At 49.6% G+C, this 15,453-nt stretch overlaps 2 protein-coding genes across 20 annotated transcripts in view; one reads left to right on the forward strand and one right to left on the reverse strand.

Annotated features, from left to right (window-relative positions):
* Positions 1-340: 340 nt before the first annotated feature.
* On the reverse strand, positions 341-7,027 carry Nthl1 (nth like DNA glycosylase 1). The gene is made up of 6 exons (XM_034506192.2): positions 6,889-7,027; positions 5,631-5,869; positions 4,850-5,020; positions 3,921-4,080; positions 654-759; positions 341-575 (listed from the first exon to the last, which is right to left on the reverse strand). The coding sequence occupies exons 1-6, from the start codon at positions 6,989-6,991 to the stop codon at positions 452-454; spliced, it is 903 nt and encodes a 300-aa protein (XP_034362083.1). The 5' UTR covers positions 6,992-7,027; the 3' UTR covers positions 341-451.
* A 34-nt stretch (positions 7,028-7,061) lies between these two features.
* Positions 7,062-15,453, forward strand: part of Tsc2 (TSC complex subunit 2) — a 35,432-nt gene continuing 27,040 nt past the window's right edge. For 6 of the 19 annotated variants that reach the window (XM_034505120.2, XM_076937206.1, XM_076937207.1 and 3 more), the window contains exons 1-8: positions 7,065-7,205; positions 7,695-7,861; positions 10,148-10,234; positions 11,122-11,232; positions 12,007-12,151; positions 12,962-13,076; positions 14,823-14,871; positions 15,196-15,321. In XM_034505120.2, the coding sequence (XP_034361011.1) occupies positions 7,724-7,861; positions 10,148-10,234; positions 11,122-11,232; positions 12,007-12,151; positions 12,962-13,076; positions 14,823-14,871; positions 15,196-15,321 (771 nt within the window). In that variant the 5' untranslated portion in view covers positions 7,065-7,205; positions 7,695-7,723. Of the gene's footprint in view, positions 7,206-7,694; positions 7,862-9,014; positions 9,146-10,147; positions 10,235-11,121; positions 11,233-12,006; positions 12,152-12,958; positions 13,077-14,822; positions 14,872-15,195; positions 15,322-15,453 lie in introns of those variants that run through there. The other 13 variants (XM_076937204.1, XM_076937205.1, XM_034505121.2 and 10 more) reach the window with 8 other exon arrangements.

The following is a 15,453-nucleotide window of genomic DNA, read 5'->3' on the forward strand; positions in this document are numbered from 1 at the left end:
GGGTGTCTAGAGTCTCTGTGTTAACATGGGGTGGGTTCCAGGCACAGGCCAAGCGCGACTTCAGAAGCTAGGTCTAGAGGAGTGCTGGGCCTCAGGACAGCATGTGACAGTTCACAGGGATACTTCTCTCACAGGCTTCCCAGCAGCTGCCTGCAGCTGGCTCTGTTTCCTCCCTCCTGGGTTTATGCTCTCCTCTCTTCTCTCCCTCCCCCACTCTTCAGGATACGGTATGTCCCCACACAGCCTCCCAGGCAATCCTACCCCTGACATGTGAACGGAGCGCACACACTGCATTCACACTCAGGCTTCTCAGCCTGATCTGAAGCCAGTGGGCAAGAAATCAACTGTGAAAAACTCCAGCTTTATTATAGCCCTGCAAACAACCCCCAAACCTTATTACCCCTCCACAAAGGCACTTCATGGACACTAGCCAGAGGAAGCCCTATGGCCCTTAGAGATTCCGGGCAGCAGGGCACAGGGCCTTGTTGAGGCAGGTCTGGCACCGAGGATGGACAGGAAGACAGATCTGTTGGCCGAAGCCTACCAGTAGTCCGTTGACCTCACTCCACAGCACCCTGTGAGGGTGAGGGGCAGGTCAGTGTGGAAGGCAGCAGGACACCTCCCTCCCGCAAGCTCACCAAGCTACACTGTACCTGGGTAGCCACTCTTCCAAGTTCTTGCGTGTCTCCTCTGGGGACTTGGTCATTTTCTTGGTCCACCTCAGTCTGTTGGCTATTCTGTGCACATGTGTGTCCACTGCTGCTTGAAGACAGGGCAGGCTGAACAAGGGCACTCTGCCAGCTGGACTGTGTCCCTATCCCAATCCCCAGTCCTAAGCAAGTGTGGCTAGAAGACAGCCCAGGGTCTCTCCCACAGAGAGAAGGTACAGCATCTGCATAGCTGTCCAAGTCTGAGCTCTCAATCTGGGGTGTAAGCAGCCTACTTTTTTTGTTTGTTTTTGAGACAGGGTCTTTCTTCAAGGCCCTGACTATCCTCCTGGAATTCACTCTGTAGACCAGGCTGGCTTCACACTCAGAGATCACCTGCCTCTGCCTCCTGAGTGATGGGATTAAAGGCTTGCAGGTGGATCTCTGAGTGTGAAGCTAGCCTGGTCTACAAAGTGAGATCCATCCAGGACACCCAGGGCTACACAGAGAAATCCAGTATCAAAACAAAACAACCAAAGTGTAAAGGCAGGCATGGTGATTCCTTCCCAGCGAAAGTTGAAGTAGGATTTGCTCTGAGTTCAGGGCTAGCTTGGGCTAACAGAGTAAGACTGTCTCAAACAAGTGAAGAACAACCAACCAACAAAAACAAAGCCACTCTATACGGGAAAAACAAAACAAGCCCTAAACCCCAAAAATGAACTCTTGGTCTAAAGCTTCCCAAGAATGAGGCCTGGATTCAGAAGGGCCCTCCTCTGCTTCCTCTGCTCTATCTTCCTGGGTCCTAAGGCCGCTCCCAGCCCATCCACTAGCCGTGAGCACTTGGACTGGGTGGCAGCAGCTTGGCCCAGTGGGTCACTGTTGCAGAGCTAGCTGGCACTTGCTTCTAAGCTACTGGGGAACAGAATGGGGAGCAGGATCAGGCTGGCTCCAGCTGTGTTTCAAATCCCTGCTCCCATCAGCTGGCCACCGCCTTCACTGGGGGCTCCTGCCAAGCCACCTGGTCAATTGCAGTGCCTGCTTTTCCTTTCCAGAGGTTTGTCAAACAGCTAGCCAGTCCCCATGTCAGCTCCCTGATTTGCTAACTGTCTGGGAAAAGGTTGGGGGTGCAGGCTGAGGGGTCTTATCATGGAAGCCTTGGCTTTTTCCTTCTCTGTGTCACAGAGGTGATCATACTCATTAGAACACCAGAGGCCCAACCCAGGACCACATGTATAAGCCTCCTATGTTGGCCCAGAAGGGCTTCCTATGCATATGTTGTTAAGGAGGGCAGTTACTTCACTGGCTGTGAACTCAAGCTCAGAGAGGCCATGTGTTTGACCTAAGGTCACCCAGCTGCAAAGGTCAGAACTCCATAGTTCCATTTTTTTTTTTTTTCTTTTTTTTTTGGTTTTTCGAGACAGGGTTTCTCTGTGTAGTCCTGGCTGTCCTGATACTGACTCTGTAGACCAGGCTGGCCTCGAATGCAGAAATCCGCCTGCCTCTGCCTCCCAAGTGCTGGGACTAAAGGTGTGCGCCACCACCACCACAGCCCGGCCATCATAGTTCCAGCTTTTCATTTGAGAGACTGTATTTTCTCCTCAGGAGGCAACCCTGGGGTCTCACTGCAAGTAGCCGAGCCCTCAGACTGACAGAGAAATGGGTGGTACTCAGGCATTGTCCTATCTGCTGGAAGCACAATTCCCTGCAGGGCCCTTCCCCCACATGGCTACCCAACAAAGACACTCCCTACTCCTGGGACACAGGCAGCTGAGGACACTGTCTAGATAAGCTCAAGTGTCAACTAAGAGGCTGCTGGTGGCTTTGGGAGCTGAGGAGTGGAGACAGATGCCTTGGGAGGCCTCACCCACTTCCTACCTGGCCAGGCTCTTCCAATGCTTGCTGTGTCAACAGGTAGTCACCAGCTTCCAGTCAAAGCCCTGGACCCCTAGCTGCTCTCTTATCCACTGAGCAGTGCTAAGAGGTGCTACCAGCTTAGAGACCTCTGAAAAAACCCCTCCATTAAGGACATGCAGGAGCCAAAGGTTGGGGGCCTAAAGAGAGGTCAGGGCTAAGTCTTGTTTTTTTTTATGTGACCACAGGAGCCCTGACAATTCTAGGCAAAACTCTGGGAAGGCAGCACCTCTGCTACTGCCCCAGGGAGTATGTCTTCAACTTAGCTACACAAAGGTGCTTCAAATGCTACGAGATGATAACCAGAAAAAGGATACCAGAAATCACCCTCCATTCCCACCCACAAGACCACCTTCCTCTTCCTCCACCACCACCTCTGACTTCCTCGATTTGCCCCACCCATTCTAGAGCTTTCTGTGTAGTTTCTCAGCTTTATGGTTGTTCTTCCTTCTGTCTGGAACACATTTCTACCTCTTCGTCCGGGTAACTCACAAGAAACTCTAAACTGAAACATGACCTCAGAAAGATTTCCTGGTGTTAGGCACAGTTGAGCATGATTATAATCCCAGGTCTTAAAAAGCTGAGGCAGCGGGCTGCTCTGCGGTTAAGACTGTTCTTCCGGAGGTCATGAGTTCAAATCCCAGCAACCACATGGTGACTTACAACCATCTGTAATGAGATCTGATGCCCTCTTATGGGGCATCTGAAGACAGCTACAGTGTACTTAAATATAATAAATAAATAAAAACCTTTGGGCCGGAGCAAGCGGGGCAGGAGTGAGAGGGAGAAGGGAAAGGGAAGGGGAAAAACATCTGAGGCAGATTTGATGGGTGGTGGTGGCACACACCTTTAAATCCTGGTACTTGGGAGGCAGAGGCAGGCAGATCTCTGTGAGTTTGAGGCCAGCCTGGTCTACAGAGTGAGTTCCAGGATAGTCAGGGCTACACAGAGAAACCCTGTCTCGAAAAACCAAACCAAACCAAACCAACCAACAAACAAACACAACCCCACAAAACCAAAACTGAAAGTTTTCCCAGATCCTTGAAGCCTGACACAGGCTCACAGGACTGTCACATAACCCGCCTGTCGTCCTTCTGACACACAGGTGAAGCATTCTTCACTGACTCTCCAGTATGTGCACATCAGCTGGCTTCAAGGTCCCTCATAGAGATCAGCGTGCAGACCGAACTCAGCAAATGTGAGTTCTTGTCATCAGCCCCAACAGTGTCATCCTGCTCAACACTGACGATACTCTTTTGATACTCTGGTTTGAGTCACAAAATATTTGGAGAACCTCAATAGAACCCAAGAAGAATCAAGCTCAGAGGTGAGTTCTCCCTCCTTGTGGTGCAAACTACTCACCTATGCCTGATATGGTCCCCCAGGCCACAGCCATAGCCAAGTGTGCCATCTTGGGCCCAACACCTGGCAGGGCCACCAGCTCAGCCACGGAAGCAGGGATGTCCCCTTCATAGCGCTGCTGCAGGATGGCTGTGGTCTGCTTGATGAATTTTACCTTGGTCTGAAAGATAGTATGGGTCAGCCTTGCGATAAGGTATGGCTTATTCTGGGAGGACCCACAGTTGCCCAGAGTCACAGACCACCACTATGTCTCATGTAGAGGTAACTACCTGTCCTACTTCTCCAGGAAGTGAAGAACCAAAGGCAGCAAAGAGGCCTAAAGGGAATCCTGGCAGGCCTCCGGTGCATGACTACCCACCTTCCTCTAATGAGGGCCAGTGACATGTGTGGGAACTGGCTCGGGTCCCCTGCCTCAGTACTCCCTTCAGAGGCTAAACTATACCTAGACTCAATAGCACCTGGACCTTCAGGAAGGAAGGCTGGAGCCTGGGACTCCCCCAGGCAACCGCTAGAACAGCTGGGTGGCTCCCATCCTGTGCCTGAGTGGAGAGGGCTATTTAAAGCCAATCTGATAGACGGTGGCCCACACAGTGCCAAGGGGAAGCACCCCACCCACAGAGCCACTTTCAAGAGATCCACCCACCACCCAGGGTTCTGTGGAGTAGCAGAGCTGCCTCTTCCAGAGCGACACTCTAGGGAGCCTAGGAGGGGAAGGGAAGAAAGGGAAGTGGAGGCAGCTGGGTGGGAGGGGAGAGAAATGAAGAGATGAACACAGGAACATCCCAGGAACTCCAGGGACAGGGCACTAGCCCCATGGGATAGACTCTTGGCAGGTCAGAAGCATGAAAAGCTTCTGGAGTCAGAGATGCCTGCCTCTCATCTCCAGAATAGTGCCCCCTCTTGGCTCTGTTGCCAAAGGTAACACTTACCCTCCAGAAGCCCACAGGGTAGATGAGTCTGCCCAGCAGGTCATCATCTGTCTGCAGGATACTTTCCACAGTCAAGCCCCGGGCCCGCAGCCGCTGCATGGCACCCGCTGTAACCTGGTCTTTGGTCTGACTGGAGAGCATCAGTGACAGGAGTACCTGGTATCTCCTCACCTGCTTGTGCAATGACAGGGGCCAGGATGATGACTGGTCCTAGTCCAGTCCCTTACCCATCCGTCTGACATATCTACCATAGACTAATCTGCTTCTCGAGAGTAGCATGAAACTCTGATGAATTAGTTGGAATCATACCTAGTATGGGATAGATATTAGACAATTGCTAGCTACTATTGCTACAGTGTTTGCTTGGTCAATAACACTACTCATTTTATAGGTAAGAAGGCGCAGAGTCAGAGATACTCAGGTTATCCAGGATCAGAAGGTGGTTAGAGCTATGGTTAGTCTAAGGAACCAATGCAGTGTAAGGAAGCCTGCTTCTCTTGCATTATTGGATGTTCCCAAGTGCACCACCACTATGCACAAGGCCTCAAGTCTCAGGCGCCTCTGACATGCACAGTGGTCACAATGATTGACAGGTGATACATGCTGCACAGTACCCTAAGGTGACGGTAGGAGCACCTCCTGGGTGCACCCTGTAAGGTGGGTGTCAGCTGAGAGAACTGGCAGGCCTTGCTCTGGTTTCTGGTAGAGGCCTAAGAGGAAGCAAGCATCTTGCTTCCATGGAAGAACATGCAATCCCTGGATAGGTGGAGGCACTGCCTACCTTTGGGGGGGCACTAGCATCATAGCACTGCTCGGCACCTAGCTGGTCCACAGGTGCGTCCTTCTTGCTTCTCATGATGCGGATGTTGGCCAGCTGCTGCTGCCAGTTCTGGGGTTCCCAAATGGGCGCTTTGAGGGGCTCAGCATCTTCACCTTCCTCACTGTTAGCAACCTCATAGGCCACATGTACTTTTTTTGTCTTCCGTGGATGTCTCACAGGCCTGTGGCCTTTTCTTCCTTCTGCAAAAAAAGTGCCATTCAGTCTTTGGAGTGGGCTTTCTATGAGGGCAGGGTAAGGGTGCTGCTTACCTGCCAACCCACTTTACCCTCACTTATTTGCACAATCTGTCCATTGTCTACCATGCTGTGTGTAGAGGCACTCACTGTGCTCTGCCCTTGTCACAACAGTGCACAACAGTAGTCTGACAAAAGTGCCTGTTAGCACACCAAGACACTAGTAACAGCCTCTAAGATAATGTAATCTCTTCACACTCAAATTGGACTGTGCCGCTAACCTTCAGAAATCATTGCATTCAGGATGAGCTCCAAACTACTAGAATCAAAGCATTTGCTGCCCTAACAGTACCAACACTTTCCATGGCATTTGGCTCTTGCCGGGCCTCAGCCGGGTTCCCAGGGGCTCTCCACTACTGAACCGATTCTGGGGCCATTGCTGCCTCTGCACACTCCCGGTCTAGCCACTTATAAGTCCCAGCTGGAGACATGCAGGGGCTCTGATAATTGCTCCCTGAGTACCACTAGTTGGCACATAGTAGGTCCTTAATGGCTACAGGACAAATACAATGAGTGCCATGCCCTTTCCTGTTTCCTCTCTGGGGCTGTTTTCTTTCAGAACCACCGTCCAGATGGGGGAGAAGACTTCTAGCTGGGTGTGTTCTTGGCACACATCCTGGCCCTACAAGAGAGGGAGGCAGCTCTGAGGATAGAGCTGTGTCCCACAGACAGTCTGAACAAGTAAATGTCCTAAGCTAGGCTGGTTGGACTAAAACTTTTCACTGGCGACAAGAGTGGATGAACACATCCAGAACCCAGTCTTACGGACCCCTGCAGATCTTGCGGGTCCCAGATCCTTGGAAAAATCTAGAGTGGGGCCACGTGAGACTCAAGCGTTTGTAGGCGGTTGCCTACTCCGCGGAGCCTAGAGTTTAGGTCAGATGTTGCGGCCCCGGAGCAAGCCTGGAGCCAAAGTTCCACGTCCCTCCTTTCCTAAAAAAAAAACCCTGTTAGCGCAGCGCTACCTGCAGCAGCTTCTCGCGGGGCGAGCTCCTCCCTACACCCTTCCGACGCGATCCTAGTCGCGCGGCTTCGACTGCGAGTCACCATCCGCACCCCTGAGTTCATGCTTGGGCTGTAAACTACTCCTCCGTGCGCCCTCGCGGGCCCACCACTTGCTCAGCGTGCACGCAGAACTACAATTCCCAGAGAGCTCAACGCAGATACTCAGCAAAGCCTCGCCCCCGGAAGTCCAGGTTGCGCTTCCGGCAGCTGCACTGGGCCGGGGGTGTGCGCCCTTCCCTGGGTGCAGGAGGACCTGCGCGCCAAAGGCGCGCGCGGGGTGAGTAGCCCTGGAGGCTCTGACTGCTGGGGCGGGTCGGGATGGTTGTGAGGTCGCGTCGCGATGGGGTGAAGGGGAATTGGCCTTTCTGTATCCAAGTCTCCGCCGCGCTCACCGCTGACAAGTCCCAGCGCTCCAAGCCCTCCATTGCGGGTGTGAGCTGGCTTCTGCTTCTGTTATCCTCGCGGCAGCTCCTCCTTAACATAGGGAGAAAATTAATGGTAATCTTAATGGCTCTGTTCACCCAGCGGCGGCAGGCGGGTCGCTAGATTAAGCCTATCCCTCAGGGGTTGATTTGTGTCAGAGTCCCTCCTGAATGGAGTTGAGTTGCCCCAGGGGCTGTAGGGAGGCTTTGTTATTGCTTATCCTAGACCTAGGATCCTGGAGGTTCGCCTCAAGGGCAGGAGGGGAGAACATTTCCTGGAGTGTATCAAATAATATGTGGGGTTTTTTTTTTTTTTGTTTTTTTTGTTTTTGTTTCCTGCACAGAGCAGTTCTCTAGTACTGCCCTGCCCACCATGGCCAAACCAACAAGCAAAGATTCAGGCTTGAAGGAAAAGTTCAAGATACTGTTGGGACTGGGAACATCAAGGCCAAATCCCCGGTGTGCAGAAGGCAAACAGACTGAGTTTATCATCACATCGGAAATCTTGAGAGTGAGTGGCCGCTATCTTGGCTAGCTCAGCACGAAGGGCAAGGAAGGCTGGGTTTATCTGTCACTGAATTCTATGGGAGATGGGTTGCTGGTGACAGTCTGCACAGGGCTGCTGTCCCCAGTACTGGGGAGACATATATACATGCCTGTCCTCAGGATCTTGGTGACCTGCTTTAGCACACTTGCTTCAGAATTTAGGTGTTGTATGAAAACTTATTTTGTTTAGTGTTATGGTGGATAGATGCCCTGTACTCTCTCAGTACATGAGAGGCAGAGGAGATAGGATTATGAAGTTGGAGGCCACCCTGTGGCAGCCTAATTGTAGACCCACCTGAGCTACTACAGTAGTGAGGCTAGCTCCTCCTCTCTCTGCAGAGGTACGTTTCCTTTTTTGTTTTCTTTTTAAAATTAGAGATCCAGCCCTAAAAACCAAACCAAACAATACAAAATGCTGTGTGATGCTGGTGGATACTTTTAATCCCAGCACTGGGCAGGCAGAGGCAGGCGGGTTTGAGATCAGCCCAGTTTACAGAGTTTCAGGACAGCCAGGGCTATACAAACTTTGTCTTGAAAAACCAAAACCAGCTGGGTAGTGGTGGCGCACCCCTTTAATCCCAGCACTTGGGAGGCAGAGGCAGGCGGATTTCTGAGTTCGAGGCCAGCCTGGTCTACAGAGTGAGTTCCAGGATAGCCCGGGCTATAATAGAGAAACCCTGTCTCGAAAAACTAAAACAGAAAAAAGAAAAAGAAAAACCCAAACCCAACCCAAACCAAACCACCACAGAAAGAAAGCCAACTCTTACAGATGTGGCCTGAAATCATCCTGTCACAGGTGTTAGGAGTATGATGAGGTGTTAATAGACAGTTTGTGACAACTTTCTACTCATTGTTTTTTGGTGTTGGAGATTTAGTGTAGGTCTCATGTGCTAAATATGGCACCAAGGAACCATAACCTACATTTCTCCACCTACTTAAACTATTTTTAATTTTTGTCTTATGTGTGTGGACGTCTTGCCCATAAATAAATGTTGCCGATAACTTTGTACTTGAAGCATTTTCCACTCAGACACAAATCAAATATTCATCATTTGGTGAGGGTTGTAAATAAGTCTGGGACATCTATATACAGTGGGTATGATTTACCAGTAGAAAGCATCAAGAAGTGACACATGTCCCAGCATGAAGGAACATTGAAAGCAGGCCACGAAGGAAGCTGGTCATAGCCAGACTTGTGGTATGAAATGTCCAGAACTGGCAAGTTGGAGCTGGAAGGAAGAAGGAATTGGTACGTGTTTTTTTTTTTTTTTTTTTTTTTTTTTTTTTTTTTTTAATAAACATTCTTGAAGAGGTAGTGATGACTGTAAGTGTTGTGACAATCCTAAAGTTTGCAGTTTAAAATTGTTACAGTGGCCAGGCTGGTGGCTCATGCCGTAATCCCAGCACTTGGGAGTCGGAAGCAGGAAGATCACCTTGAGTTCAGAGTCTGGGCCTGACTTCCAGGCTAGCTCGGGTCACAGAAGAGGATGCTGTGAATTAATAAGGAGAATTGTTCTAGTGGTATATTTTATGTTATGTGAGTTCTATCTAGTAAAACTTTCGGTTAGGGAAGTAAAGTTGTCCTTGTCAATCCAAGAGCTACAGATTGTTAGGTTTGGTGGGACACGCCTTTAATCCCAGCACTTCAGAGGCAGAGGCAGGAGGATTTCTGTGAGTACCTGTTGATGCTAGAGTTGTCTACACAGTGAGTTCTGGGTTACCTAGGGTTGCAGACACAATAAAACAACCAAAACAAAACAAAAAATGGGCTACAGTTGATATGGTGGTTGTAGTCCCAGTGCTTGTGTGGCGGAGGCAGGAGAATTGCCATATGTTTGAAGTTGGCCTGGGCTATAATGTGGGTACAAGGACAACCTGGAATGCACAGAGCTTCAGCCTTAAAAACAAAACAAAACAAAACAAAACAAAACAAAACAAAAGAAAACAAAGTGCTGGGTTATGGTGGTGGTTGGTGTGTGTTACTAATCCCGCCCAGTACTGGGGAGGCAGAGGCAGCAGGATCTCTGTGAGTTCGAGGCCATCCTGGTCTACAGAACAAGAGAAATGCAGGAGAGAGAGAGAGAGAGAGAGAGAGAGAGAGAGAGAGAGAGAGAGAGAGAGAGAGAGAGAGAGAAAGAAACACGAAAACCCATTGGTTTACAGGGGAACAACTTGTAGACCGTTTCGGACCGGCAGTTAAGAAGACCTCCTCTGTTTAACCTCTGCCCTTTTCCTCTTTTCTCTTCTCTAGGAACTGAGTTGTGAATGTGGCCTCAACAATCGTATCCGGATGATAGGTCAGATCTGTGATGTGGCAAAAACTAAGAAACTTGAAGAGGTAGGTTTGCCTCAGCTATGCCGCTGGAGTGGTGCATGCCCACTGTGGGTTGTAGAGAGTCCTTTAGTTTGCTGTTGCTGTCTTGAGCTGTTTTTTCTTGTTTTTGAGACTTGCTATGTAGTCCTAGCTGGCCTGGTATTCACTGTGTAGTTCAGGCTGATATGAACTTGATATGGTCCTTCTTCCTCAGCTTCTTCAGTGTAGATTGGGATTACAGGTATATCCCTGACAGCTGGCTTTGTGATGATTCAATTTTTACCATTTTAGAGAAATTTAGCTTTCATCTTAGAGGTGTGGAAGCTTCTAGAAATGCCCTAAGTGCAACCCAGAGAGACTTACCTTGGGGGTAGCAAAAGGAATGGGCTTTCCCTGAATTCTTGGAAAAGCTTATGGCATGCATGTCTGCTTATCCTCTTTGTAGTGGTGGTGGTTGAGATAGGAACTCACTATGTAGACCAGGCTGGCCTTGGAATCAGAATTGCCTTCCTGTGCCTCGAGCGCCACCACCACCTGGCTTCAGAGTGGGTCCATAACGTTTAGTTGGCACTCACACAGGAGCACCTTGGAGTAGGTGTCTGGGGCAGATGCCTGTTTAGGGCTCCATCTGTGCTGCTTGTTCTGAGCACCACGGTGCCTCTGAATGCAAAGAGAGCTACTAGGGACTCCCTGGCAGACTGCTTCCCTATCCTGCCTGTTCTCCTTTTCCAGCCTGTGATCTGGGACCCATTAATCAGACATGGCTGGTTGTCAGATGTGGTGGCGAAAGTCTCTCATGGAGCTGGTTTTAAGTCAGAAGACCCTATTGTGTGCTTTTTGTTGTCGTCCTTTGCGGGGCTGAGGTTCTTGGAGATCACACCCTTCTCACTGTCCTCTTTCTGTTGTGGCAGCATGCAGTGGAAGCACTTTGGAAGGCTGTCTCAGATTTGCTACAGCCAGATCGGCCACCAGAAGCCCGGCATGCAGTTCTGGCCTTGTTGAAGGCCATCGTGCAGGGACAGGTAAGGGGCGGAGCTGTGTGAAGCTGTGGGATGAAGGCAGACCATCACCATTTGAGCTCCTGTCTTTGCTGCTCTGCCAAGGACAGGGTCCAGCAACCAGCCTGACTGTGAGAACATCCCGGTGTCACATGTCTGGTGATCGTGGCCAGTCACTGTAGCTCTTATGTGAGTAGAGAGTGAGAGCTGCAGCTTCTGGGTGTGGCACACGTACCTCGTGCAGGAGATTAGAATGTGTGTGGCAGTTGCTGTTACTGACCAGTTTTCCAGTTATGGCCACTCCCTAATTATTCTCTAGCCATTGAGGCCTCGGCTGGCCTTTAGCCCCCATGGTCCTTCTCTGTTCAATCCTGGAAGGGTCTTCTTCTAGGCCACTCTCTTCCTTGACAGTCTAGCCTCTCAAAGAGCTGTGGTGTCTCTCCTAAGGGCTGTGGCACCTCTTCTGGGGCTAGATCTTTATCCTCACAATATGAAGTCACACTAGTCTAGCCTAACTCTTGAGTTGGGCCAGAGTAGGAGCTTTACTGTCACATTGTGTGCCTGCCCCTGACCATGTCCAGAGCTTGATGTGTTAGGTAGTGTAAACATGACATTCAGCGATTGTCCAGTGCCTCTCGCCCCTCTCAGAACCCTGAGATGTTGCTGACCTGCCTTCCTTCCTTAAGGTGCTTCTGAAAGAAGAACAAGCGTATCTGGAGTCCTGGGTCCTGATGTACCCTTTGGCTTTTCAACAACTACTGGGAAATGCTGGAAGGGTTCTATTGTTTTTGTCTTTAGGGTGATCGTTTGGGGGTTCTCAGAGCCCTCTTCTTCAAAGTGATCAAGGATTATCCCTCCAATGAAGACCTCCATGAAAGGCTGGAAGTCTTTAAGGCCCTCACAGACAATGGAAGGCACATTACCTACTTGGAAGAAGAGCTGGGTAGGTGTCAGAGTATGAGAGATCCCTGAGATGAGAAATGTCCGAGTCTGGACAGGTGCTGCAGTTCATGAGGCAGCCTGCAGGGGGCACAAGGCCATATAGCCATTTGCCTTGGGAGCTTATCAGTGCACTTATGGGATTCACGAAGACCTGCTGCTTAAAGTCTTTGGCTTGAAGGGCCCAGAATGTGCCTTTGAAATGGGTGGTGCATTTGGCTTTGGAGAGGGTGCTCAATCTGCATGCCTGGGTCCTGTCTTCTTCCCTGTCGTGTTGTCACTGCTGCATCAGTGTGGCTTGACATCCCACCTTGGTTTCTGCCTGCCTCCTATCATGTGACAGTAAGAGGTTTCAGTATGTTTAAGACTTCCTTTCCTTTTGGTGAGAAAAAAAGAAAGATTGGGAAGTAAGTCAGCTTGGGCTCTGCCATTCTGATGCCCAGAAGTGGTCCTCGGCTGCTAGTCTGCCTCTGGGCTGGACAGGTGCTGTCACAGTTTGCCATCAGAGTCTCTGAGGCTGTGTGGCCACCTTGCCTGTGTCTTCTGGAGATTCTCATGGGGTTGGAGAGTCTCCTAAGAACTTGCTTCCTGAGCAAAAATTTTAATGTCTGTGTCCCCTGTAATGGTGTCAAGCCTTGATTGGAACACATGCTGTTTTTATCAGCTCAGTTCCAATACTCAGGCAGAGCAAGTGTCTGTGCAGGGCTTGCTCAGACTCCTGCTGAGCCTCCTTGGGTCCAGTAAGTTGCAGTGATAGGATGCAAGCCAATTTTCCTGGAGGAGGAGTGTACCCTCAGCTTTTCTCCCACAGCAGAGTTTGTCCTGCAGTGGATGGATGTTGGCTTGTCCTCAGAATTTCTTCTGGTACTCGTGAACCTTGTCAAATTCAACAGCTGTTACCTTGACGAATACATTGCATCAATGGTTCAGTAAGTAAAAATTTGATTAAGGACTGAGGTGCAGCTGAGTGGTAGAACTGCTGCTAGCATGTAAGAGACCCTGGATTCCACTCCCAGCTCCAGAAGAAAGAACTCTGGTGTCACTTTGATAACAGTTGCACTGTCTTGGGTCTTAAGCTTAGCTCTTTAGGGTAAATAACTTCAGTGATGCTACCAGGTAAATGAGATTGCCAGTGGACATAGGCACTATTTTTTTTTTTTTTTAGATTTTATTTATTTTATGTATATGAGTACACTGTAGCTGTCTTCAGACACACTAGAAGAGGGCATCAGTTCTCATTACAGATGGTTGTGAGTCACCATGTGGTTGCTGGGAATTGAACTCAGGACCTCAGGAAGAAGAGTCAGTGCTCTTAACTGCTGAGCCATTTCTCTAGCCCCACTTTTTTTTTTTTTTTTTTTTTTTTTTGGTTTTTTGAGACAGGATTTCTCTGTATAGCCCTGGCTGTCCTGGAACTCACTTTGTAGACCAGGCTGGCCTCGAACTCAGAAATCCACCTGCCTCTGCCTCCCAAGTGCTGGGATTAAAGGCGTGCGCCACCAACGCCCGGCTGCCCCACCACCACCCGGCGCCCCACATTTTTTTTTTTTTGAGACAGGGTTTTTCTTTGTAGTTCTGGCTATCCTTCCTGAAACTCACTCTGTAGACCAGGCTGGCCCTGAACTCTAGAGATCCGCCTGCCTCTACCTCCTGAGTGCTGGGATTAAAAATGTGTGCCACCACCAACCACCATAAAGCACATATTTTTATTTTTACATTTTACTTTTTACTTTTTCATTGTTTTGTTTTCATGTGTACCATGGCACGTGGTGTGGAGGTCAGGGAACAATTGTGAGTCTGTTTTCTTCTTCCCGCCTTTATATGTTCTGAGGATAACTCATGTTTGTAGGTTGATGCAGTAAGCACTGCACCGCTGATGTCTTGCCAGCTCCCTTTCTGTTATGTTTTTTATTTTGTGGTTTTTAGACAGGGTCTTATTATATAGTTCTGGCTGGCTGGCTGATCTCCAACTCAGACAGATCCTCCTGACTCTGTACCCTGAGGGCTGGGACTAAAGGTGTGTGCCGCCATGCCCAGCCACTTTTTGTCATCTTAAATTTTATTTTAATTAATTTATTCACATATATGGGTATTTTTCTTGCATATATGTCTATGCACCATGTGTATGCACTGCCTGTGGAAGCCAGAAGGCATCAGATACCCTGGTCCTGGAGCTAAAGATGGTTGAGAACCACTCATTGGGTACTGGGAACTGAACCTGGGTCTTCTTTTTTTTTTTTTTTTTTCTTTGAGACAGGGTTTCTCTGTATAGTCCTGGCTGTCCTGATACTCACTCTGTAGACCAGGCTGGCCTCGAACTCAGAAATCCGCCTGCCTCTGCCTCCCAAGTGCTGGGATTAAAGACATGTGCCACCACCACCTGGCGAACCTGGGTCTTCTAAAAGAGCAGACTGTGCTCTTAACCACTGAGCCATCTCTCCAGCCCTGTTTTTTTGTTTGTTTGTTTGTTTGTTTGTTTAAAACCATCTTGAAATCTCAATGAAAGCAGAGGTTTGTTTTATTTACACCATGCACTCAACACTGGGCATGTGTTTGTCACAGAATAGGCACACTAGGGACAGGCCACTCAAATGACTAGTACCATATATTGGAGAAGAAATAAAATGTAGTCACAAAGTCTTCTTGAACTGACTTCAATGTTCTTCTTCCTCCAGCATGATTTGTCTGCTATGCATCCGGACAGTGTCCTCTGTAGACATTGAGGTCAGTCACCCCCAGCTTCATTTGTGGAAGGCTGGGGCATGAGCTCAAGCCCTGTTGCCATTCTCTGGCTGTGTGGATTCTGGAGGCTGCAAGCTTCTCTGAGCTGTAGGCATGTGCTGTCAGGACAGTTGGGTGGTCTGCATAGTGTTATAACAGCTTAGGATGGGAATTCATGCTTACGATAGACTGTGGTGGCAGCTAACAGCCCCTCCCAAGTGCACACTCACTCTTGTACACCTGCCCTGTGGTTCCTACACAGGCTGCTCAGTTGTAGGCAGGAGGGTAAGAGTTGGGCACCAGCACTATGCTCTACCCCTCCTGCAGGTGTCCTTGCAAGTGCTGGATGCTGTGGTCTGCTACAACTGCCTGCCAGCTGAGAGCCTGCCTCTGTTTATCATCACCCTCTGTCGCACCATCAATGTCAAGGAGCTATGTGAACCTTGCTGGAAGGTAGGCGTTGCCCAGGCTAGTCCTGGGAGCTCCTTCCCCAGGACAAGCTCTGCTGTCAGCACCTGACAGGACAGGCCTGCATCATCACCAGTAAATGCTGCTAGGCTTTAGGGATCACCGGGCACTGAAATG

This window comes from Arvicanthis niloticus, chromosome 6, assembly GCF_011762505.2.
Source record: "Arvicanthis niloticus isolate mArvNil1 chromosome 6, mArvNil1.pat.X, whole genome shotgun sequence".
NCBI lineage: Eukaryota > Metazoa > Chordata > Mammalia > Rodentia > Muridae > Arvicanthis > Arvicanthis niloticus.